Genomic DNA, 25,561 nt, shown 5'->3' on the forward strand with positions numbered 1-25,561 from the left:
TAATGTCCGACCTAAACATCCTTTACACCCATTGCTTCTTGTCCTATCCTCAGAGACCAAGGAGAACAATTTCCCCCCTTCTTCCCCGTGACACCCTTTTAAATACCTGAAAACTGCTCTCATGTCCCCTCTTGAGTCTTTTCTTTTCCAAACTAAACAAGACCAATTCTTTTAGCCTTTCCTCAAGTCTTTTGTTATCTTAGTCATTCTGCCTTCCTTTGTTTATTAACTCCCTGCCAGCGTTCCCTGTAAGCTGAGTGCTTGGGTGGCCACCCAGGAGAGATGCAAATGCTGCCCACCTGATGAGCAGAGTGCCCAGAAGTATGTTTCTCTATTGGTGCTGCACATTTGTACATAAAATTTATTCCCCACATGGATGGAAAAAATGAGAGGGACTATTGCTCCCTGTGCCAAAGGCAAAGCTGGGAGCAACAAGAGCTCTGTTGTAGCTAAAAGCTGCCGGTGGGGTTGGGGCAGGTGCTTTAAACAGACCTCAAGTATGCAATCCAGGGGTTCACACTTTATGGTGCCCCTGCATAGACCAGGTATGTCGTTCTGAAGCCCGTATTGTGTCTGTGCAAACAGGCCAATATTGCAAGGCAAGGCCTTTGCTGCTTTGTTTGTTGATTCTAACGTGACTTGCATCTGACTCAGCCCCTTTGCAAGCAGTTCAAAACCGAGCCCGGAGCCTTTGGCCGACGCCTCCCACTTGGGCAATATTGTGCTGCTTTGCCAACTGGCCTCATCTCATTCCTGTACGTTCCCTTCAACGTCAGGTGCAGGACAGAGCCCACTAGCCAGCAGCAGCAGAGACTGCCATGTGCATCTGACACCACAGCCATCTACCTTCTCTCACTCGGCTGGGGCACGGCCAGGCCGGGGATGCTGTCAGCAGGCCGGCTGTCAATGTACCTTTCATCAACGTTCCACCTGCTGACCTAACCGTACAGCATCTCCAAATCCTGACTGCCACACGGCCTCAGTATGGCCTCTCAGATCCCCCTCGCCCAGCCCCCCGACTTCATGCTTGGGGGTCCCAATGCAGGCACGAAGCACTCACTGCTGAGTGAAGGAGAATGCTGCTCAGTCCAGCTCTGCAGAGATTCTGCTAGAACCTTGCCCAACCTTCTCCTGCTTGGCTCCCTGCTCCCGAGTCCCAGAAAGAGGGGCCCCGTGCTCACACGCTCCTCCCCAAAGCGTTACAGGGCAACGGGGCCACCTTCCCGGGCTCTGTACTCAGAGGCTCGCTGCCGAAGAGCAGCCATCAGCCTCGGGAGGCGAGTCAAGTTACGGCCAGGCCGCGGAAGCCTCTTGCAGCAGCAGTCGGCTCAGCGGTGTAGCTGGGAGACAAGGGCCTCGTCTGCTTTGCGGCTGCACCGCATGCAGTTAGCAGTGGGGGAGAAATCGGCGCAGCTCACTAAGGTGCCAACTGCACTGCGTGCTGGATAGAGACACGTGCAGCTACCGCGCCTTCCCCATTCATTAGGCAAAAGGCTTAAATTGTTCTTGAGCCTTTGGCTTGAGCGGACTTAAGGATTCTTAATAAGGCTTGTCCATAGGCCAGCCACATTTCCTCATTCACTTCTAATCACCACACTGACCTAGCGGGACCCACTGAGGCCTGGAAGAAGGAATTTGTTCTCAGCGCTCGCTTTGTCTTCAGCTTCCCGGCTGTATTTCTGTTTCCAGCACAAAGCCTTTTCCTCACCCGCCATCCCGAGCTAGCTCAGCTCTGTGCCTCTCTCAAGCAGAGCACTTGGCTCTAGCCACATGGGGACCTGCTGCTAATGGAGCCCAATCAAGCCAGGCCGCTATTGGAGCTTGAACATCTACAGCAGGGGTAAAGCTTCATGGCGCTGGCATAAGCTATTCGTGAAGAGAGCCAGCCCTTGGTCCCCAGTACAGAGAACCTGGGCTTTCGACTTCAAAAAGCAAAAGCAAAACACAAAGTCTTTTGCTTTCCCCTTGCAAAGGTCGCCCTGAAATGTGAACCAGTGCGAACCATTTCGGCAGCAAGGGGAAGAGGGGGACTGAGCGATTCCTCCTCCAATCACATGCTTCGTATGAAGTGACTGGTTTCCACTCAGGGCATATCTGAAAGAATCTGTTTCCCAAGCCCCTTCCCCAGTCCTGCGTGCGATCCTGGCCAGGAGGCATTGCTCCCGGTGGCTAAGTCTCTGTCCAAGACAGCAGAACCAGCCTCAAGAGATGAAAACATCCCAAGTCAACCCTCTAAAAATCAAGAGATGAAAAGCAGGTGAGGGTAATTTTTTGGACTATTGACCTCCCTCTGCCCATTCCCAGTGCGGGTAGGTTCGTGCATGTGTGAACATTCGATCGAATCGGGACCAGGGCTGAATTGGCTAATCAAAAATGTGGTTAATCCAGAGAATCTAGTTCAACCACGAGTTCAACCTGTGGAACTCCTTGCCAGAGGATGCGGTGAAGGCTAGAACTTTAACAGGGTTCAAAACAGAGCTAGATAGATTCATGGAGGTTAGGTCCATCAATGGCTGTTAGCCAGGTCGGGTAGGAATGGTGTCCCTAGCCTCTGTTTGTCTGGAAATGGGTGAAAGGGGAGGATTACCTGTTGCCTTCCCTCCCCCTGGGGTATCTGGTGTTGGCCGCTGTTGGTAGGCAGGACACTGGGCTAGATGGACCTTTGGTCTGACCCTATGTGGTCATTCTTACGTTCTTATGAGAATGGGAAAGCATGAAGCTGCAGCATGTAGCAGCCACAGGAGAGATTGTCAACTTCTGGACGCACGGGCACCGATTGCTCGGTGAATACGGAGAGTCGGATAACGGCGGGTCCAATAAATCGGGTTTCACTCTCTGCATGCATGTTGTTTAGTGTTGCCCACTGTGACGTAGTGGGGGGTACCTTGCTGGTTGCTATGCTAGGCAGTGGGTTGTGAGTGGCTTCCACTGGCTGTTGTCTGCAGCATGGCCAGCAGGGCACGGGATGAATCGTCATGTAAGGGGGCTCCGAACCTGTCCTACCAGTGATCTCCCAGGGAGCGGAACAATGGGAAGAAGGCGGAGTGGAGCCCTGGCTGGGAGCAGGGCTGGAAGTGAGTTAGTTAGGTTTCTGTCTGGGAGCATGGAGGAGATGGCCTAGGGAAAGGGGCTGGAATTTAGGGGCCCAGTCTCCCCCATCTCAAGGGGGGCTGAGGCATCCTAGGCCTGCCCTGTAACCAGATCACATCTGTGCCGTGCTGCATCTTGGAGAAGCAATAAACACCTCTATTCTACTGGCTGGTGGAGTCTGTCCGTGCCATTACGGGGGTGCAGGAGACGGGAAAATCCCAATGCGCCGTCACACCCACTCCCCTAAAATGTATTGAGGGAGGGGATTTGGATCCTGCTGCAGGAGCAGTCACCCCATGTCTGCCTGTCCCCTGCCCCATCAGATCAGCTCCCCTCCCTCATGACCCTCCAGCCCCTGAAGAATCCTCAGTTCAGCCTCCCACCCCACCTGTGCTCCGCCTGAGGTTCCCCACCTCCTACCCCTGGCCTGGAGGCGGGAAGTGGGTTCCAAGCCCAGCCAGAGCCGCAGGGAAGGAAAGGAGGAGGCAGGAGCGAGGCCCCATCTAGTCCCGGTTGCTCCTGGGAGTGGGGGGAGGAGAAGATGTAGCAGAGCTCTCCTGAGGGCCCTCCTCTCTGGTGAGAACGGCTCCCAGCTGCCATTGGGAGGGGCAGAGAATACGGCCTGGCCTGCAGCGCCAGCCACTCTGTTCTTTCTGCCCAGGGGACAATGGGCAGGCAGCCCCTTTCACTCAGACACTGGAGCATCTTGTGTCAGGCCCAGGCTGTCGCCAGCCCCTGCCCACCCCCTGCCACTCTCAATCACGAGGCCTGGAAGCACTGCCAGCGGGACAGTCCCACGGACTCCAGGGCATCAGGTGCCCCTGGTGACAGCCGGAGTCTTCAGAGGGTTTCCCCTCTTCTTTCCAAGGGGCCCTCTTGTCTTTGAGCGTCAGACAGGTGCCATGAGAGCAGGGAAATGCTCTTTGTGACTGACAGGCAGCTGGGTCCCGCCGGTAGCTGGTTATTCTCTGCAGATACATGCCAACGTTCCCAGCGTGTTTCACAGTGGCCGCTCTGGGATTGCGCCTTTCCCCGGGGAGGCAGGTGTGGCAGTGGTCCGCTTTCCTGGCCAGGGACATGGCTGCACTAGCAGAGTCTGGCACCGAGAAAGGAAACTGGGGGAGAGTGGGGGGGAGGGAGAGGCAATTGGATGACACTTTGTGGGGGGAGGTTGGAAGTGGGGAAGGGAAATCACAGTTTTGGGGCTGTGGGTTCAAAGCCCCCCTATTTCCAAGAAGCTCAAGGGGCAGGATGGCAGCACCAGCCGGCGGAAGGATAGCCCTTTACGGACTATACTCAACAGCAAAAGACTTCTTGCCGCTCACCGGTGGGGGGGTGGGGGGAGACTGAGGCACAAAGATGAGGGGAAACCATGGAGAAGGAAGGCAGCCAAGGGACAGGGGCAAGAGAGATAACCAAGGGGATGAAGAGAGGGGTTGTTGAGAAGAAATCATGCCAAACTGGTGCTGGCTATTACTTTCGTAACCTTTTATACTCTAGATGCTCAAAAATTACTTAATTTGTTCCAGAGCTTTCCAGGTATCAAAGCTATGTTAGCTGACTAGTCTCTAACTCTCTGGATTCTTTTTGTTTTCCTCATTTTTTAAAGATAAGGATTACTCATTTGCCTTTCTCCTGTCCTCTGGACTTCATCCATCCTCCATGAATTCTCAAAGGTAATTGCTAACAGTTCTGAGGATACTGCAGCTAGTTACCTATAGAACATGTGTGAATTTCATCAGGGTCTGCTGATGAATACATCTAACTTATTACTCTTTATCCTGTTCTCTCCCTACTTTGGCTTGTGTTCCTCCCCGGTTAATACTTTCTTCAGCATCTGGTCACAGTTTACCTTTTTAGTGAAGACTGAAGCAAAAAAGGCATTAAACATCTCTACATTCTTAACGGCCACTTTTCTCTCCTCTTCCCCAGTGAAATAAATGACCTACACTGTCCCTTTTCTCTTGCTCCTAACGTACTTAATAGAACAACTTCTGGTTGCTTTTCATGTCCCTTGCTAAGTAACTCAGTTTGTGCCTTTGCCTTTCTTATCATGTCCCTAGATGCTTGTGCTATTCGTCCGTACTCTTCCCTGCAATGCTTTCACATTCCCACTCTTTTTTTATTGTCAAGTAACTAAGCCGCTGGAGTCCCATACGTTTCCTACTTGTTTTCCCTATCCTTCCCTTGCCTCAGGCTAGTTCTATCTTTAATATTGTCTCTGAGAAACAGACAGTTCTCCTGAATGCCTTTTGCCCTTACATTATCTTCCCATGTGACCTTACCGATCTGTTTTTTGAGTGTGTTAAAGTCTGGTTTTTGGAAGTCTGCAGCAGAGCCTTACTGTGACATTGCCCATTTTCTCGCTCATCATCTGTCGCCCTTGAGAAAACCCTCCTTAACTAGGCTGACGAGTCAGCGTGCGAAGATGCTCTTCCCCCTTACCAGTGAGTATCTACTTTCTTGTTGCTACCCCATCCCCTGCCTCAGTTTATTCTCCACACCAGAATTTGTCTGTCTGTCCCAAAGATTCACACAGTTAGGTCCCCAGGCCATGTCACAGTTCTCCCTCCTTCCTTGATACCAAAACTCCAAACAAAAGTCCCCAACAATGTTCTTCAGCTTGGAAGGTAAGCTGAAGCCGAAAAGAACCCCAAGCAGAGCTGAAGTCACCATCCCTTCTGGCTTACCTTTAAGTGTCCCTGGCTCTGGGACAGACTTTTACTCCGAGGCGGCGCTGTCCCTCGAGTCCCTCTCACAGTCTCAGCTCCTCTAGGCTACCTTTCCATCTTCTCTGCCATGGGACAACACTGATTCCCAAGGCTACATCTCTGGAGTCTTTTCAGACCCTACTGCAGAGTCTTCTGCAAAAGCCTAACTTGTTCCCTGAGGTTCCTCTTCCAAACTGAGTTTCTCAGTCCTTTTAAGAGGCTAACTGAACAAGCTGGCTAGCCACAGATCTCCTGGCCCTTAAAGTGACTAACTCACATCCATTTTCTGGTCATTTTGCTGTTTTTCCATGTGTCTCTCACTGGGGACTTTGCACTCTGATGATTATTCAAGAGTCCACTGTTTCCACACACACATCACCTAATGGGCTCTGGATGAGCATCAAGCAAGCTGGTATTGTAGCGTTGTTACAGTCTATCCTTAAGAGATACAAAAAGCATTGTCACTAACTGGACCATTAACACAGATTGCACATACTTTAATGTCTGTTGGAAAATACAAGAGGTTCAACTGGGTGCCCTTCTCCAGAACAGCAGAACCACTCTGATACATAGTTCTCTAAGAATCCAAGCAGTGGCAGTCTGCCAAAGGTTCTGCAGAGAAGGTACCGTGTCTGTAGGGTCTGTGTACAGTCATCGACAAGTAGACAGAACACCTGCATAAAGTTAATTCATTGTTCAAGAAGCACTTTTTACGTAACACCAGGGGAGAGCCAGGCACTTCTTCAGTAGGAACTGACCTGTTCCAGAAAATGGTTGTCAGTGATAGCTCTCCTTGAAATCATTCAGAAAACTGCTTAACTGTAGCTGGTTTCCAGGGTAGAGGCTTTCAGAAGCATTAGGGAAAGTGTTCATGAGCCTGGCAGATCAAATCTAGTGTTTTGGTGTAAAGCTGAAATTAAACTAACCCTTTATATCCACACGACTTGGGATGCCTTTTCCCCTCCATGCCTGGGTGGTCTTTCACACTCACAATGGTTGTAGCCACAGGCCTTCTAACGTGTGGGACCTTTCAGATAGCTAAGTGATCTTAATTGAATATTTTCAAATATTTCTAGCCCTTTCTGTGGCATTCAAAATATATGACTCACTGGAGTTGTAAATAGCTATTCACAATCCATACATATAGCTACCCAGGACCAACCTTTGCAACCTGCAAATCTTAAGTGTCAGACTTCCTTTTGTCTATAACAGAACTCCAATAAATAACCTAACCATCTTTCTCAGAAACCCACCCCTCTCATAATCTGGCTTATAAGTCTACAGGCGAGTTAAGCAGGTGAAGGCAGTGTTGATGTTCAGAAATGAAAAGGTATCACCCAGAGAGGAAACAGACAGACACACACTACACACCAGTGACAAAGGAGCCATCCAATCATTGGAAAACAAAGAGCTTGTAATAATGAAAAAAAGGACAGATTTAGTAACCAATCACTTTTTTCCTTTTAAAAACACATAACCACAGTTAACTTTGTTTTATACAACCACCTAGAAACTATGAAACAGTACCACATTGTGCATTTTTTTTTTAAAACCTACTTATCAAGAAGGGTATTCCACACTTAAAAAATGTTATATCCATTTAGGAAGGAAAAAGTAGACAGCTAATAGCTCAGTCACAGATACATCATGAGTCCAAGCAAGCGGCAATTCTTTGTCCTCACCTTTTCCACTTAGCCAAAAGAAGAGTGGAGAAGGGGATAGCAAAAGAGAAAGGAGGAAAGAAAGAAAGCACCCACAGAGGACTAATCACATTCCATAGTTACTTTTGACATCTACAGCTCAGGGCTTCATAGAATAATCATCATTTAGACCAACACAGCAGGGGAGAGGAGTGTACAGAAAAATGGCAGTGAGGCAAGGGAAAATTTCTGAAGCAGCAAATACATTTCTATCCCGGGTCCCTTCCAAATACTGTTTGTTTGCAAGAAGGATCCACAGGATAGTAAGGAAGTTGACAGTCACAAACCGTTACAGGCGGAAGAGATTCACTCTACGGAAGGGCTCGTACAATTTGTTTTAAGAACTCTGAAAGAATTATATTTTACGACCTTATTCTAATCTCAGGATTCCCAATTACTGTCCCCTGTCCTCTAACACACTGATGCTGCTGTGAAATGTACATAGGACAGAGCAACCTCACACTTGTCTGGGCAGCAGGGACGAGGCAATCGGTCCCAGGAGCTACCCAATATTAAAGGCCACTTTCCCCCTGAAAAGTCCACATTTCCTTCATCATGCTTGTGATTTTCCCATTAATTTGGGGTGGGGACTGCGATCCCACGGATAAACGAGGGCAGCAGTTTGATTAAGTACTGGGTTAAATCCACGTTGTGGCAGAGCTACCTTTTGCCCCAAAGCACATTAAGAGTAATGTTGGGGACGCAAGTCACACAGGAGTCATGATGTTAAGAGGCAGGATTTGCTCGACAGTTGAGTGAGTACACCTAAAGTTGGTATAACGAACCTCCACCCCAAGGGGACCCAAGCCCCTCTTCTCCAGTAAGCAAAATAAACCAACAGTCTTCCAGAAATAACGTACAAGGCAAAGCACCTTCCTCCCCTTTGGCTTTGGAACCGCTGAAAGAGCTAAGGGGGGGCGGGCAGGCAAGGTAACCACCTTGGTGCAGATACTCAATCTGCTTCCTAGCCGAGGCCGTCTTGCGCTCAGAAGAGCTCATGTCAGCTAAACGCTTCAGGGCGGTCATTGCTAACTCACCAAAACGGGCGTGATATTTTTAAACTTGGCTGCCTAAAATTAGGTGCTTCTATAGTCACCTGGTTTGCAGAAAGGATGAGCTGCCCGCAGGGCACGTTCAGCACCTTGGAAAAACAGGCCATGTTTGCTCAAGTTTGAAAACGTTGGCCCTGAGCCCCTTCACTCCTTGAGGATTCATGGTAAAAATACCCCAAGATCGGACACAGGAGCAATTAGTGCAGCAGCCCAAAAGAGTGAATCCTCCCCCCTTCCTCCAGCAGCTACACTGCTGTGGGGACGTGCGATCCTAGACACAGAAGCCTCATATGGGCAACACAGAAAACTATACAGCCAAGTGCATTCTTCCTCTCCCCTTGCCCAGAGGCCAAGCCTGAAGGATACATTTCTTGTGCAAGGAGTCATCCGTTACGAGACAAGGCATCAGTTAAGAGACATACGGGGCAAGGAGAAGGAAAACGATAATTTGTTCATTTTGGCCTGTAGGAAGCAGCGGATAAAAGCACCTGGCAGAATGAGAGCAGCCAACAGGAGGGAAGAAGAGCAGCTTCCTTTTTTCAGAGGATGGCTCTCACTGCACCACTCTGGGGATATCTTCCTGCAGTGTTCTGCTGAACGCTCCTGCACCTCTGCCTCTGCACTGATCTTCATGACAGCACCCAGCTGAGACAGTGGGGTTGGGGAGGGCACAGAGCAAGCAAATTTGCCTCCCAAATGTATCTGGATTCCAGAAGTATGAATACATTGAGATATTCAGGATCCAGCCATAAGAAAGCAGGAAGATATAAAGGTAGCAGTGAATGAGCCTGACAGGAACTCTTCTCTCCCAGAATTTCTGCCCCTCTTCACTAAGCTTTGCTCTGTGAAGCCCTATGCAGAGAATCCAATGCTTTTTATTTCCCAGTTGCCTCTCTCCTCTTGGATGAAATTCATCTGTGGAACAGAGCAAAGGGAGTGCGGCCTTCCCCTCAGCAAAGCATAGAAAACGAGCTAGGACTCGTGAGGAGCGCATGCCAGTGATCGAAATCTCACTTTCATGCCGCAGTTAAAAGCTGGAGGAAAGACGGAGAGAACTGGAGATGCGTGTGGACTCACGATGGTGAATATCTCAAGCCTGGGAAGAGATCTGCCTGATCCACACCGCTTGACAATCCCCATGGAACTTCAGCTGTCTGGCAGGGATGGAGACCCCTTTAAACAGGGAATGAATGTGGCCAACTTGACTTTCTGAACTTTGGGAGGGAGGGTGGGGAAACGGGGAATCTCCCTTAAAAAAAAAAAATCTACTGGTGAGTGATACCCCTTCTGTGATATTTGCAAAGGTCATTCACGAATGCCGACCATCAGAGGGGAAGATGTCTTTCGCTCCCGTAAGAGAGGTGGTTCTATTTCTTTCGCCAGCTGTCCTGCTCGATTAGATGTCATTTAACTGGCCATATATTACTGTATATTCAGAGATGGAACCAGAGAGGTTTTTAGAACTAACTCCTGAGAGGAACTATATTCCAAATGGCTCAGAAATCTCCATGTAGTCATGGACTACAAGCTCTTGCGGCACCAGGGAGTACAGGGATTCTGGAAACTGTGCTCCTTTGGACCATGATGCCAGGAACTCAGGCATCCTGACCTAGGCATATAGACACCTCCATTTCACACGTGGGCTTCGCTGTCAAACAAGATGCATTTTTACATCAAGTTAGAGAACATCAATTAGTTCTCTCACTGTAAACCACCCTCCCAACTTTTTTGGCAGTAAAACAGCCAGAAACAGAGGGCTTTTCTGCAGGGTGGGAAGAGAAAGATGGTGGGAGTAACACAGAACAGAATTTGGGAGTGCTTTCAGTTCCTCCAGAATTTTGATACCGTAGGGGAAAAAAAACCGACCCAGACCTCAGTTCTTATTGACTTGATCGCTTAAGAGGTGAGCCAATCAGCACATGCAGGACCACTCACATCAGGAGCAGACTAAATAAAACATGTTCCATTCTCCTAAGCTCAGAAACTCATGATGTTTCACCTGCCTCTATTTGTTGAGTGCTGCTTTAAGCTCTTTACGTACCAAGTTAGAAAATATTTTCCGATGCCGTAATTGCAATGATACTTTCCCTTTGATAAGGGAGAGCTATCAGTAAGCCCCCACCCTCTTTTTTAAAAGCAACACTTCCTTAAGACACTTAATTAGTTCAGCTTGCGCCCCTTGGTTTAGCTGCTACTCCTTTCAAATTGCCTGCTGGCATATATAGCATCACTATCTGCTGACCGTTTTTGTTGCCGATAATCTGTTAGCCAGAGCGTCCTAGTGACCTCCCAGGAGAATGAGCTCTCTGTTCCGAGTGGCCTCGAACATTATGAACACAGCAAAAACCACTGAAATGCCAAACAGTGGGCTGAAATACTTAGAGGGCTTTCCATCTCAAACTCCATGACCCTGCCGGACAAGTGCATCTGACTTTGTCTGAACAAGAAACACAAGTGAGTCAAGATCAGGGGAACCATACTCCTGGGTACCAAAAGATTCAACAACAGAATCGTGTGTTAGTCTGTATTGTCCAGAGTCCTCTCACCGGTGTGGGCTGGCGCTGAAATACCAGCTGGGCCTCGGTTGCGGTGGAGAAAGAAAAATACACAAATCACCTATACCACCGTCATCACGCTATCACCTTCAGGAGATCAGTGATAATTCTGAGGCCTTTCCTGGCGGGTCACCAAAGTTTCCTGGTAAGTTCTGGGTGCAACATGAGAATGCTAGTAACTGAAAACACTCACTGTGTCAAGAGACGACAGTTCACTATCACCAACCTATGGTAAGTTATTTTGCCCTATTTAAACTAAAAGAATACAATAAAATTTCCTTCTTTCATTCCTCTGGGCCAGAGGCACAATAGGCAAAGTTAGAAAAAACAGTGCACCAGCCATATGTAATAAGCCATATGATTGGCTACAGAAAGAAAAATAATTTAACAGCAGCCAAGCAGAGATTCCTAGCATCTGACAGCTAGAAATGTAAATACAAAAGTCAAAACTGGTTTCTACATAGTCAAGGGTGTTCATCTGCCACTTGGCATCCGAATAGTATCTGTATGTGGCTGGCTACTGGCATGGCCAACGAACGAGGAGCTATTCAGGATACATGGAAGAGTGGTTAAAAACAAGGGCACAGAGCAGCAGAAGCAGCGACTGTGTCCCCTCCGAAAAGGGTGCAGTCTTCATCAGTCCTTACTGTAAAGTCAACCCTTGGGTTAAGGGCAGGATTAAAGGGAACTGAAGCAGCTTTCCCCAGCTCCTGGTGTTAACCATACATGCAATAGAGCAAGACAAATAAGATTTTATTAGTATTCAACACTGGCGTTTTCTGCACATAGTGGTGCAGGGCGCGGCCCTCTCAAACACTTATACTGCTCTCTTCTAAGTGGGTGGGTGGGTGGGTGTGCGCGCGCGCGTCAAAATATGCAAAGCTTATCAAGGTGGCCTCACCATTTCTACTGAAATTGATAAGCAGGAGACTGACTTTAAACCCTAGTCTGCTGAGTAGGATCACGTGCCTTAGCGAAAGGCTGACCTACCGCTCAACTGTTGACAGACGAGACTGGGGACAAGGCATAAGGGATGAGCAAGGAACAAAGCAACCTGGCGGTGTGCCTGGGCAGTGACTGGCAGAGAGCGCTTTGCCAAAGCCTAGGAAGATGTATAAAATAAAATGTCATTAAAGTCTAATTCAATCCCAACTTCTTTACTCTATGGAGAACACACAACAGCCTCCCTGCCCAACAGCCAATAGGGCTGGAGGTGCCAATTCTTTGAAACTTAGACACCTATGAACCAAAACATGTAACAAATCCCGTTCCCATACATGGGAAAGATCATGTCCTCATCTCATCCGCTTGTATTTTTGCTGTATTTAGCTGAAATGGAACAATGGAAAAGATCCCTATTTAGGCTCTAGCCTTACCTCAGGAAGATTAAGGCTTAAAAAAAACCCAGTTCTTAACCTAAAACCTAAGGTTTTTTTTGGCCAAGATGTTTGTGGCAAGCTTTATTACAACTCTCCTTTAAAAAATTTCTCAGAATCATTTGCAGTCATGACAAGAGGAGCATGAACTGGTATGTGAAACATGCTCAGGTCTTCTCAAGCAGCAGCAGCAACTAAAACCAGAAAGAAAAACTTTGGTTTAAAAATAAAACTAAACTGAAGAGACAAAAGGTCCAACTGGTGCAAATTATCTCATGGAAGAGGTATTTGCAGGGTACAACTCTCACAAGAGATCCAGATCTACACCCCCCTGCCTTGTTTTACCGTTATCGCCTTCATTGCACAGGACTCAACAAATCATTCTCGGATGGTTGTTAAGTTTCATAAATAATGTGAAAACTGTATGCAACAAATACATCATATTTCCAAAGAAATGGTAAGAAAAGTTACATCAAATTAAAAGTAGCTTCGTGAATGAAGGTACTGCTCTAAGTGCACTTTCCCTGCAAGTGCAGCCAGTGCCTCAGCGCTGGATATGAAGGAAAGAAAAAAACAACCAAATTTAAAAATCCAAGTCCGGTTTCAACCAGTCGAAACCGGGCCAAGCAGAAGTCGAGTGTATGCTCGGTGCTGTCCCATCATGGAGTCCCTATAATGCTTGTTCTTCATCGAGATAGGGTTTTGTGTCTTTGTTGTGATTGTAAACAATCCTTAGATACTTCTTTCCTTAACTGTCCTCTGATTGGCAAAACGAAGTAAATATTTATTTAAAAAGTAGAAAATCAAAATTAAACCAGAAGAAAAGAAACACAGTGAGCTTGTTGGAGTCCATAGGATCCGGTCCGGAAGAGCTCGGAAAATGTGTTCAGTGTTTTCTCCTGTTTTCAGCTGGAACTGTACCAGAAGTTGGATTGGTTGGGAAAAGGGTAGTAGAGCAAGAAAACAAGGGATGTGGAACTAGACTCTGTGGACGTTTCATGTGTTTGCTTCATCATCTGTGTCCTCTATCAATATCTTAGTGTCACGAGCCTTGGACCTGGGGGGAAAAAAACAAGCAAACAAAAATACTCACTGAGGGGAAGGAAGACATATTACTATCATGTACGGACAAGGTAAATATACTATCTCAAACATATTTCCTAAACTGGTAACGTCTCAGGCAGCAGTTTATTATAGATATGTGGTAATTCATCCTCTCCCTACCCACGCTGCTCAGATGGTAAGATCACCACATACACACACAGAGGGATGAGTTTCAGAGGGGTAGCCGTGTTAGTCTGTAATGGAAAAAACTTTAAAAACAACAAATAGTCCTGCAGCTCTCTAGAGACTAATAAAAAATGTAGATGGTATCATAAGCTTTCATGGGCACAACCCACTTCTTTAGGTGAGTGGATGACTGATACCTTTCTACCCCATATGCTCGTTTTTTCTGCTATGGCTAAATTCTGCACATTAACAGTGCCCCCTACTGACAAATTACTGCAATACAGCAAATAAGGCTACGTCTAGACTACAAGCCTCTGTCGAAAGAGACTTTTTCGAAAGAGAGCGTCTAGACTGCAACCACTTATTTAGAAAAAGCAAGCTGCTTTTTCGAAAGACAGCACACCCAGGCAGTCTGGATGCTCTTTCGAAAAAGCCCTGTTTGCATTCAAGAACGCCTTTTTTTGAAAAAGCACTTTCAAAAAAAGGTGTTATTCCTCTAAAATGAGGTTTACCACAGTCAAAAAAAGCCGTGTTCTTTCGATGTAATTTCGAAAGAACATGGTGGTAGTCTAGACAAAAAAAACCTGTAGTCTAGACATACCCTCAGACACACAAAATGTAAACCAGTGGCGGGCAACCTGCAGCCCATCAGGGTTCTGTGTGTGGCCCATGAGACATTCTGTTCACCACAGCTCATGCGCAGAGTTGCCAGATTAAGCTGGTCTGTATAGGGCATTACTAATGTGACACTCACGTAAAGCAATGACTCGTGAAGTGAAGTGCATGCTGATTGCACACAATGTTGATTGCAAGAGCCATGCACTCCCTCTGCATTCAGTAAAAGCACTATTATGGTTCAACTGGTACACCTAAAGCTAGGACCACCAAACCTGGAATGCAGTTTCCTCTTCTCCTAATTTAAAGCAAGGTCAGGGGTTGGTTCTGTGAGGAAAATGGAAAGCGCCAGGAATGGGACGATCTTCCAGAACATGGAAAGGGAGGGGGAAGAGAGAAGGGATGCAATACTCGCTGTCTCCATCGGAAACAGCAAGTCTGCAGGGGAGAGCTATACTGCAGAGTGACCAGTGTGGACACCCATACCACCAAGAGTGTGACCAGTAGGACTGGGGCTCGCCATCTTGACTGCCATGAGACTGGCTAAGTGGGGTCCACTGGCTTGGGAGACAGCCCCTGCCAGCCCTCCTTCCCCCCTCCCCTCCTGCCCCAGGAGGGGGGAGGGGAAAGGCCCAGTGCACCCCTATCTAGGAGAGACCCTGGGGGGAGATAGAGAAAGTCAGGTGAAAGATAGCTACATTATTCATCTGCATCTGTCCCGTTCATGACTGGAGATAATTAAGGCTTCTGGAGAATATGTTCAGGAAAGATGCAGAGAAATTGGAGAAGGTCCAGAGAAGAGCAGCAAAAATGATTAAAGGCCTAGAGAACATGAGCTATGAGAGAAGACTGAAAAAACTGGGCTTGTTTAGTTTAGAAAAGAGAAGACAGAGGGGACAGAATAGCTGTTTTCAAGCATCTAAAAGGGTGTCACAAGGAGGAGGGGGAAAATCGTTCTCCTTGGCCTCTGATGACAGAACAAGAAGCAATGGGCTTAAACTGCAGCAAGAGCGGTTTAGGTTGGACATTAGGAAAAACTTCCCAACTGTCAGGGTGGTTGAACACTGGAATAAATTGCCTAGGGAGGTTGTGGAATTTCCATCACTGGAGATATTTAATAGCAGTTTGGACAGACATCTATTAGGGATGATCTAGACAGCACTTGGTCCTTCCCTGAGGGCAGGGGACTGGACTTGATGATCTCTCGAGGTCCCTTCCAGTTCTAGTGTTCTAGGATTCTATCAAAGTACTACCAATGACCCTAAGATGTCTAATAGCTATTTTACAGCCCATAATTTTGTATATATAGTTGGGCTTATATTTGCTATGTGCTTTAATTTGCATTTAACAGCTCTTAGCTGGAGTGCCTGGGAATGCTCTGAGGATCATTGAATAACCCTTAATTTCATGACAAGCCTTTTGTTGTCATAATCACACTGCCTCTGTTAATCAACATACTCCCTGCCCAGAAGTTGTTACCAGCACAGATCGCCTCATGTTCCACACTCAATCTGTGCGTCTGGGTGCTGAGCACCCACTCTTAACCTCCTTCTCTCATGGGTGTTTGAGCCCCAGAGCACAGTCTGCACCTGTGACCTCTACACGAGGGATTCCATTCCTACAGGCAGTGTGTACGGACACTGAACACTGCACACAATTACATACATCGGGGAACCAATCCTGCCCTCAGAACTGTGGACACCTTCTACTGTGCATATTTCTTGTTCAAACTGTCAATGTGCTTCACACACAGGTAGCTTCTCTTCTGTGAGGCTTCACCTTGCTTCACAGCACGTCTGAGGGATAAACTATGCTTTAGATGCATCTCTCTCAACAGAACTCTGTACCTGACAAAAGTACACTTGGCCAGCCAATAGGAGTGAACAAAGAATGCTGCGTCAATGCTACACAGACTTTGCCTGAAAGGGTAATGCCAACGTATGTACTTACAGTTGGGTTCATCCTCTCTTTTAAAACTCCTGAGAGTTGTCGCTCCAACATGGCATTTCAAACTCTCATTAACAATAAATAAATCCCTTCAAATGTTGTCGTGCAAGAGAACAATACGTACTGCGAAGAAAGATTAGGTCGGCGCAGGGACACACTCTGGCTACGCTTCCACACCCTGTTCTTCTGGCGGTTTCGGACACCATCCTCCTGGTCCATCATCTGCTCTAGTAGTGTCTGATCATCAGCATTCATTGGTGCCACTGAGATGTCCCGGACAGCACGGAACTCACCACAGTTGTTCAGATGCTCGTTCTCCAAGCGGAAGAAATTCCACACAAACCGCCTTGAAGAGAGGGAAGGAGGAAAAAAAAAGTTACTTACTATCTCGTAACTGTTGTTCTTCGAGATGTGTTGCTCAAGTCCATTCCACGTAGGTGGGTGTGTGCTGCGTGCAAGGATGGTTGGAAGGATTTTCCCTCAGCAATACTCGTCAGGCTGACAGGGAGCCCCCTGGAGTGGCACCAGCATATGCACTCATATATACCCCTGCCGGCCCACCACCCCCTCGGGTTCTTCTTGCCAGTACAGTCCAATGAAGAGGAGGCGGGTGGGTGGGATTGGGAATGGACATGAGCAACACATCTCAAAGAACAACAGTTATGAGATGGTAAGTAACCGTTGTTTCTTCGAGTGATTGTTCATGTCCATTCCATGTAGGTGACTCCCAAGCCAAACCCACGAAGGTGGGGTCGGAGACTACTTGGAAACGGACTGCAACCCAGCTCTACCAACAGCTGCATCATCTCTGGCTTGCTGCGCTACGGTGTAATGATTTGCAAAAGTATTACTCCCTCCAGGGCACCTGGTGCTGGCCACTGTCGGCAGACAGGCTAGTGGGCTAGACGGACCTTTAGTCTGACCCAGTACAGCCATTCTTATGTTCTTATCTAATGAGGACCAAGTGGCCACCCTGCAGGTATCTAGGATGGGGTCCTGTGCCACAAAGGTGGCAGACGAGGCCTGGGTCCTAGCGGAATGAGTCAATTTAGGAGCCGGTAAATGGACCAGCTCACAACAAGTCCTGATGCAAGATGTAATCCAGGAGAGAAGTTGGGCCAAAACTGGAAGACCCTTCAAAACTGGAAGACCCTTCATCCTGTCAACTATCGAAAAACAGCTGGGGGAAGGGACTTATGGAAAGGTTTTTTCCATATCCAAATAAAAAGCCAAGGCCCATCTAACATCTAAAATGTGTAGAGCCTGCTCTGTTGCAGGCTTGTGAGGTTTGAGGTAAACCATGGGCAAAAATATGTCCTGACTGACAAGAAACTGGAACACTACCTTGGGCAAAAAGGCAGGGTGTGGGCAAAGCCTTACTTTATCCTTAAAGAAAACAGTGTAAGGGGGATTCAAGGTTAAAGCTCGGACACCTGGCTAGTGGAAGTAATAGCCACCAGGAAGTGACCTTCCAGGAAAGATGCAAGCGTGCCCATGCTGCCATTGGCTTAAAGGGAGGAGCCATCAGCTTTGTAAGCACCAGGTTAAGGTCCCACAGTGGGAGGGGTGGATACACGTGTGGGTATAACCTATCCAGCCCTTCAAAAATTGATGCCATTAGCCCCAGTGCTGCTGCTGCGGAGGCCACATTTGCTGCAAGGACTGCACGAGGCGCTGTGGTGCTGGAAGTGAGAACAGTGCCAGGAGCAGGAGCGAGAGACTGTGTCTCTGGAGAGCAGGGACATCATGTCTAAGCCCAAGGAGTAATCCGAGCATGACCACAATGGAGCCAACGATGGACCCGGTGGCCAGTGCTGGGAGGCATGCCAGATCATGGCTGCGAGCTTGCCCAAGCTCTGGGTAGACGGCAGAGACATCAAATGCCCTGGTGCCGTGGAAGATGCCGGTGTCACAGGCCCTCGGTGCCAGACCTTTGGCAGAGATTGTGGCCACTACTGGGGTACAGTGTGGACTAAGGTGCCAGCATTGCCAGTGCCAGAGTTGACACTGCCCTTTAGGCCTACAGCCCATATCTGGTGGGGCTGACACGTTGGTGCGGTGCTGTGCATAGAGGTCCCTCCAGTGTGCTGGTGCCGGCGGGGAGGCAGGGAAGGACATAAGTTCAATCAACTCGCTGGCTGTCTTAATGGTGTCTGGGATCGAAGGCCGGTTCACCTCAATCGAGACCTCATCTGGGCTGGGATCCCAGGCTGCACTTGACTGGCACCGGGCCCTGGAGCTGCAGGCCTCGAGGCCGAGGTGGAAGCGTCGGCATGCCCTGACTGAGGGTGCACTCTGGATGCATGCCATGACAGAGAGCTGCTCCTATCTGATCTCCTCTTCTACTGCGGCCCCGGTGACAGAACGGTGCTGGGCAGCCTATCGCCTTGGTACCGAGGCAACACCAGAAGGGCCTCCAAAGACGGTGTGCTGTGGGAGGTGGGCGCCGAGCTGGCAGCTGGTGCCGGGCAGAGTGCAGACTGCATTAACCGAATCTTGAAGTGCGAGTCCCTCTCCCCCTCTGGGTATGAGGCTTAAAACTGTGTCAAATCTTGCAGTTTGCAGAAATGTGGGCCTTGCCCAGACACTTGAGACAAGTTGTGTGGGTCACCACAGGACATGGGCTTGAGCAGGGCTTGAACCCCTGGGGCTCAGGCACATTCCACAGAGAAAGGGGAAACACAACAGGCCAACCCCTAACCAACAAGAAGAATAAGACTAACATTAACTATAAAACTGGAAACTGAGAACTAAACTAACTATGGTGATACTGCTAAGTGCACTTGCAAAACAAGAGAGACGGTTCCAACAACTGACACTAGCGGTAAGAAGGAACTGAGGGGGTGGCGTGCCGGCAGAGGTATATACGCGTGCATATGCAGGTGCCACTCCAGGTGGCTCGCTGCCGGCCTGACTGGTATCACTGAAGAACAAACCTTCCAACAATCCGAGCCCGCAGTGTGCACACAGCTACATGGAATGGACGTGATCCCTCACTCCAAGAAGGAGGGAATCATATAAAAATTAAATAGTGCTTTTTGGCAATGCAGTTCTGTAGATGCTACTGTGTACACTTCCCTGGGATTACACACAGTCCCTGAGGGCAAAGCTCTAAACACTGACAGGCTGCAAAAAGTAGGTGATTGGGAACGTGAATGACTACCAAGGAGTAGCCTGCTACATTACTTCACAGCAGTGGACTGATGGACTTCTCAAGGGAAGCAAATGGTTTTGGTGGAATCAGTCTAGTTTTAAAGGTGTAGGTTACCCCAGCATGGCCGGTGTCAAGCTAGCCCAAGTATTCCCAGTTAGGAGGAATAAATACAAATAAAATCTCTTTTACAATGAGATTCATAAGCAAGCTATTTTGCTCTTGACTCAAGCAGATGTATGATTCCTGATGTAACACAAAGATGCAGACAGCATTTATGTGCTGGAAGTGTCTGATCACAGTGAAATTAATTATTTCATTATTAATTAATTAATTATTTGCAAAAGCAGAAGAGATTTGGGAAAATTTATAAATTCCGCCTTGCGTGACATTTCAATAGTTTTTACCAGTGAAAATGCTTAAAATGTGAGATTGCTAAATTCCTCCAATAAACTTGGTAGACCTTGACTCCTAGCAAATACAACACAGTGAGGAAGAATCCAGGTCTCAGGCCTGCCTATAGGTCAGACCTGTGTCTTTTTGGAAGTCTCTGAACCCCAGATGGGATTCCATAGCGCACTCTCAGCCAGCAGTTTGCTCAGACTTAGTTATTCTGAATCCTTGTGCTCTTTTACATTAGTTTGTGGCTTTTCAAACAGCTCCAGGCGCCTGTGGAAAGCCAGTGACTTGCCCTACCTTTCTGGTGTGATTGTAATGCAAAAGGGGTAAACTAGAAGTTTGAAGCACTGGTTAGCTGAGCCACCTTACCGGAAAACCTCAAGGGGTGCAAAGACAGTAGAGATGATGTCCGCGGCATTAGGGAAGATTTGCATGGAGGTGAGGGAGATCTGGATGGTCCAGGCAAAGCGCAGGATTACATCCTCCACAATGGCACAATAGTAATAGGCCTGAGGAACAAAGAGTGAAATAGGACAGGTCAATTTACACATTCAATACAGAGCAAAGATACCTGCCAAAGGGCCAAGGAGAAGCAGAGCCATCATTAGCTTTCACATTTATTGGGACTAATTCGTCAATACCATTGGTACAACCACTGATGGCTATGGCCTTCATGCAGAGAAAATGTAACATACAGCACCAAGTTTAACTTCTCTCTTCCATCTTTCTTCCCCAGAGAGAAGACTCTGGGATCCTAAAATACGGTTTTCTAGTAAGGGAGAGATCATCACCAGAGCTAGACACATGCCATCAGTATTTAAGTCTCCCAGTTATCTAAGATTTGTACTGATTTAACCAAATCTGTTTTGCAACTAATTTAATAATATTAGTACAGTCCCCTTATGTGGAAACATTTATCCACCACTTCCCAACCAATTTAAGCTAAATTAATCTATAGCATTCTTAAGCTGAAATAAGTGTCCACATAAATGTTTGCACTCGTTTTATTGTTTTACACTGGCTCTCTTTCTGCAGCTAATGCTTGCATACCAATTGTTCATTTGCCTGTAAGAGCGCTTTTCACCAGGTTTTTAATTTTACTGTACTTTTTCTTGTTTTGTAGTTTTTGAAACAAAACTACCCAAACCACAGTGGAACAGAGGCATACTGAAAAAAGAGTCTTACAAATATAACAACTTAGAATTCCTAACATCAGGCTGCAGTAGCTGCACAAGCACCTACAAAAGCAAGATTAAAAACCAGATTTTTGTGAGTAAGTTCACAAATTGTTCTGAACCATTTAAAAATATTCCTTAAAATATTTCAAGATGTTTTTTAAGACACATTACATACAGGCCTTGATCCTCAGAATATTCAAGTACCAAATACAATTGCTGTATTCTACACGTGGGAGTACTTGCATAGCACTGCTAAGCATAGCTCTCCAGCTTCCGTGTGCTTGGCCCAGGCACACCTAAGTGGAAGATACATCTGTAACCACTCAAAGAAAAAGACTGATTACCTCTTTTCAAATCTCCTGCAGGGTTCAACATTCCCCCACCCCGATGGTTTTATTTTTTTAAATGATAATACCTGGAGTGGAAAATTAATGTTCTGAGTTAATAATGCCCTGCTGCTTCTACTGCACTTGCACCAACTGCACCCACACTGGGTTTGAAAGGATTCATAATAATAATAAAATGGATTTTATACATAGCTGCTAAAATAAAGGGAAGACTCATAATAACTCAAGTCAGTAAATTCTTAAGTAGGGATCTCCACTCCATCCGTGATTTGTCCCATCAGACCACAGTATTTGATGCTATCTGGTATGTTTAAAAAAAAAAAAACCCTCATCATTCAATGTGTCGAGTAGGGATGTGAATTGTTAACTGGGTAACCAGCAAGCATCACTCTTACTGGGTGATGCTTACCGGTTACAATTAACCGCCAGCCCGGCTGGGTTGGAGCAGCTCCCTGCCTGCCCACGGTGCAGCAGGCTCAGCCTGGCCAGAGCAGCCTCTCGCCCATGGCGCAGCGTGTCCAGCTGGTCTGGAGCAGCCCTGGCCTGGCCAGGTACCCCGCTCACCCCCATTTAAGTGGTTAACTGGTTAAATGTAATGTTTAACCGGTTAACAGAGTAAATGGGATTTTACATCCCTAGTGCTGAGGTCCACTGCTGAAGAGACACATGCGTAGCATAATGGAAAGGTATTAAGGACAGAGAAGATGCCTTAAAACTAAATTTGGTGGCTTTTCTGTGTTTAAAACAGACCTTTATTTTTATTTTAACACTCTTATCCAGTTAACATTTTTGCTTTAAAGAAAAGTGCTATAAGACCACCACAATCAAAGGAAAACACCATCTACCCATCACAAAACATTCAAGCACATAAACTCTGTGCTGGATATTATTTTCTGCCATCTGTATTTGTAAAATATAGTATATGCTTTTTACAGCTATCAATAATCTTAAAAAGGACAAGACTGTCTCTTTGGTAATGGATAGATCTTACAGTCTGAACTTCTGACATACTGCATCTAAGACACTACAAAGACTAGTCAGAACATGCCTTTAATGCAAAGGGTTTTGTTAAAACCTTGGCAGGCCCTCCTCCAAAAGACAAAAAACTGCATACTCACTTTCTGTGGGTAGACTATCTCTTCCCGGAGGAAGGTATTTTCACCAGCATTCTTGTCAAAGAGACCCCAGTCCATCTTCAGGTCCCAAATAAGGGTATAGCAGGAGCTGACGAAATAGAAGACAATCCACAAGTAGAAGAACACTTTGGTGTCACTGTGGTTTTGAGCTGCAAGAGAGAAACAACAGCATAAGTCTACATAATTGTAAACATTTCTTAAAGCACCACCAAAACTGACCACCAAAATCCAGATGACTGATGGTAACTCACCTTTTAACAAAGCTCCCTGTCCCACCAAGCTAAGTAAACTGTGAAAGCCTTATCCGAAATACTTTAACGTTAGTTTAAATTCCTCCTCCATCTCACTTCAATATGTTGGCTTCCCTTCTCCTATTTATTTTGAGTTTCACTATCCTCTAATCATAACTCTGGTCATCTGAAGAAGTGGGCTGTGCCCATGAAAGCTCATAACATCTATATGTTTTGTTGGTCTATGAAGTGCTACCAGACCATTTGCTTGCTGTTTTTTTTTTTAATAGGTGTCTTGTTTGGGAATTGAGTTAGAGATGTTATTCTAATTCTGTCCAGAAGGTGGAAGCTGAGGGTCATATTTGAAGAACCAATGCTCACTCAAGATCCTTGTCTTAAATGACATTTGAGTCACATCAACAGATATAACTGTTCCTCCTTCACCTTTGCTTTGTCCTGCCAACTGAGTTTGGCAGCTCTTGTTCTTTGCCTCCAAGAGTTCTTGTCAAATACATCTTCCGAACTGACATCAACCTTCCTAATGTCCTTCAGCTTCTTGAACCACCTTTTCCGAAGTTTTCTTCATGGGCTTAGTCCTATAACTATCAGCGCTTATGCTCTGGCTAACCACACCTGGTCATCTCACATAATGAAACCATCTCAGTCAATATCTCCTCAGGTTTCCTGTGATGGGAGCTACCTGCATCATGAAGCATACCATTGCCCCGTACAGCCTACCAATTCTTCTCTTGCACAACATCCACCTGAGCAGTCTCATTTTGGCAGTATGAAATAATAGCAGATTTCCCTTCCTCAGTGGCCAGCATTCTGACCCACACATCACAGCTGGCGTAACTGTGAGCTAGTACACTTAGATTTTTAGTTTACTTGGCCTATTCTTGCTAGAGAAAATTCTTATCAACACCTTCCATTTACACCAAGAACTCATCACATGGTTTCTGACATCTGCATGCCCACCCTGGCTCAATCCTGAACAGAAATACTTAAACTGTTGCACAGACTGTATGCTATCTAGTTTTACCAGCTTCTCCCTGTCCTCCTCAATGAAGCATTGCATGCATTCAGTCTTCTGTTGGCTGATTCATAAGCCATTTTCTTCTAATGACGCTCTCCATTGCTTGAGGCCCTTTTCCAGATTGAACTAGGCATGTCAATATGTGTACATCATGTAATGCTACATGATTAACCGATAAGCCTTGGCTTATTGGTTATCTTATCGACTATACACACTCCCACCCCTTGCTGCCTCAGATGGGGAGGGGAGGGGGGGGGAAGAGACAGGAGCCAGTGCCTGTGAGGAGCTGGCTTTAAAGCAGACTCCCCATGAGTCTGGATCCACCTGCCCCCCAGCCCCCATGCTGCTGCCTCTGATCAAGAGGCAGCAGTATGGATGGAGAGTGAAGGTGCTGGGCTGGAGCCCAGACACATGGGGAGCCAGCTTCTGGCTCTCTGACTGCCTACTCCACAGACCCATCTGCCCCGCCCCCTCTTTGCTGCCTCTTACAGAGGCAGTGAGAGGGGGCACATTTAAGCCAGCTCCCCCCGGCATCGGCTCATAAGAGGCAACAGCACAGGGTGCTGAAGGTGGGAGAGGCTGCCAAGAAGCAGCCTCTATCCGCAGTGGCTCAGGCTGCTCCGCAGCAGGCAGCAGCCCCTGTCTGCGGGGGGCCTGAGATCCCCACAGACAGAGGCTGCTTCATGGCATCCTCTCTTGCCCCCAAAGCCCTCCCGCAGCAGCCTCTGTCCGCAGGGAGCTCAGACCCACCGCAGACAGGGACAGGTGCTAGACCAGCCTGTCCGTAGGGAGCTCAGAATCCCGCGGATGGGGCTGCTGCCATCCTGTGCAGCTACCTCCGATACAGAGGCAGCATCATGTGGTTGCAGGAGGCTCCCGGGGGCGGGGGGGGGGGGGGGGCCGGGAGCGCACTGGCTGCCAGCCTACTTCTGGGGACCACCAAATTGTCGTGTAACCAATACAATTTCCTGTGGTTACATGACTATTTAGTTACACTATATCTACCATCCCTAGATTGCACTTATCTTCCCAGAACATTGACATCAGTGAAAAGCTCCACGGAGCTTCTTCCTTAGACTCCCGCATCAACGTGTCCTTTATAGTCATAAATAGGAACTAAGCACAATAGCAGAAGTAACAATTAACGCACTAAAAGCCTGTTCTGATTATCAGCAATTCCACTGACCACTGCAGAGACAGTGTTCATGGGAAGAGTGATCAGGGCAGAGGCAATACACTGAAACGCATCTCGAAGCAGGCTCACATCTGGATGTTCACTTGTGCTAAGAGCTCTCTTTTTTGGAAAGGAAATCAGGCATAAACCTGCTAGTATGTCTGTATATTTTTGCAAACGAATTATTTCTCTCACTTCAGTATAAGACTACATTGCTTCCTCAGTCCCTGCTGCATTCTCTTTATCTTAAATATTTATCACATTCTTAATACGTAGGTAAGAAAATGAATTGTACTGTTAATTTTGTTTTTGAATTAGTAACTAAATTTGGGCCCGTGAAGAGGTCATAAAATTAAAAAAAACATGTTATACTGGACTGTACAGCTGAGTCCTTTGCGTCACCTTGCTATCAGGTGTCATTCTGCACAATGACTGCAAGTGCATATGCACTGAGTCTTTACTAACGAATGCAGGAATCATGTTCTCACTACAAAAGCGACATTACGATAATATAACAAACTGTGCAAGTGTGTTTTCCAGGTATGTGGCTTTAAAACAATAAAAACGCCTACAGTTGCCTCCTGAGCACAAAAATGGAAATAACTCAATTTGTCCTCTTTTCATTTTAATAGTT

At 47.1% G+C, this 25,561-nt stretch overlaps 1 protein-coding gene across 2 annotated transcripts in view; it reads right to left on the reverse strand.

Annotated features, from left to right (window-relative positions):
• Window positions 1-7,036: 7,036 nt before the first annotated feature.
• XPR1 (xenotropic and polytropic retrovirus receptor 1) overlaps window positions 7,037-25,561 on the reverse strand; it is a 167,513-nt gene continuing 148,988 nt past the window's right edge. For both annotated transcript variants that reach the window (XM_075936816.2, XM_075936817.2), the window contains exons 12-15: window positions 22,470-22,636; window positions 20,196-20,335; window positions 16,401-16,622; window positions 7,037-13,541 (exon numbers count right to left, since the gene is read on the reverse strand). In XM_075936816.2, the coding sequence (XP_075792931.1) occupies window positions 13,481-13,541; window positions 16,401-16,622; window positions 20,196-20,335; window positions 22,470-22,636 (590 nt within the window). In that variant the 3' untranslated portion in view covers window positions 7,037-13,480. The remainder of the gene's footprint in view (window positions 13,542-16,400; window positions 16,623-20,195; window positions 20,336-22,469; window positions 22,637-25,561) is intronic.

Source organism: Pelodiscus sinensis, chromosome 9, assembly GCF_052426305.1.
Source record: "Pelodiscus sinensis isolate ZL-2025 chromosome 9, ASM5242630v1, whole genome shotgun sequence".
In the NCBI taxonomy this organism is placed as follows: Eukaryota; Metazoa; Chordata; order Testudines; family Trionychidae; genus Pelodiscus; species Pelodiscus sinensis.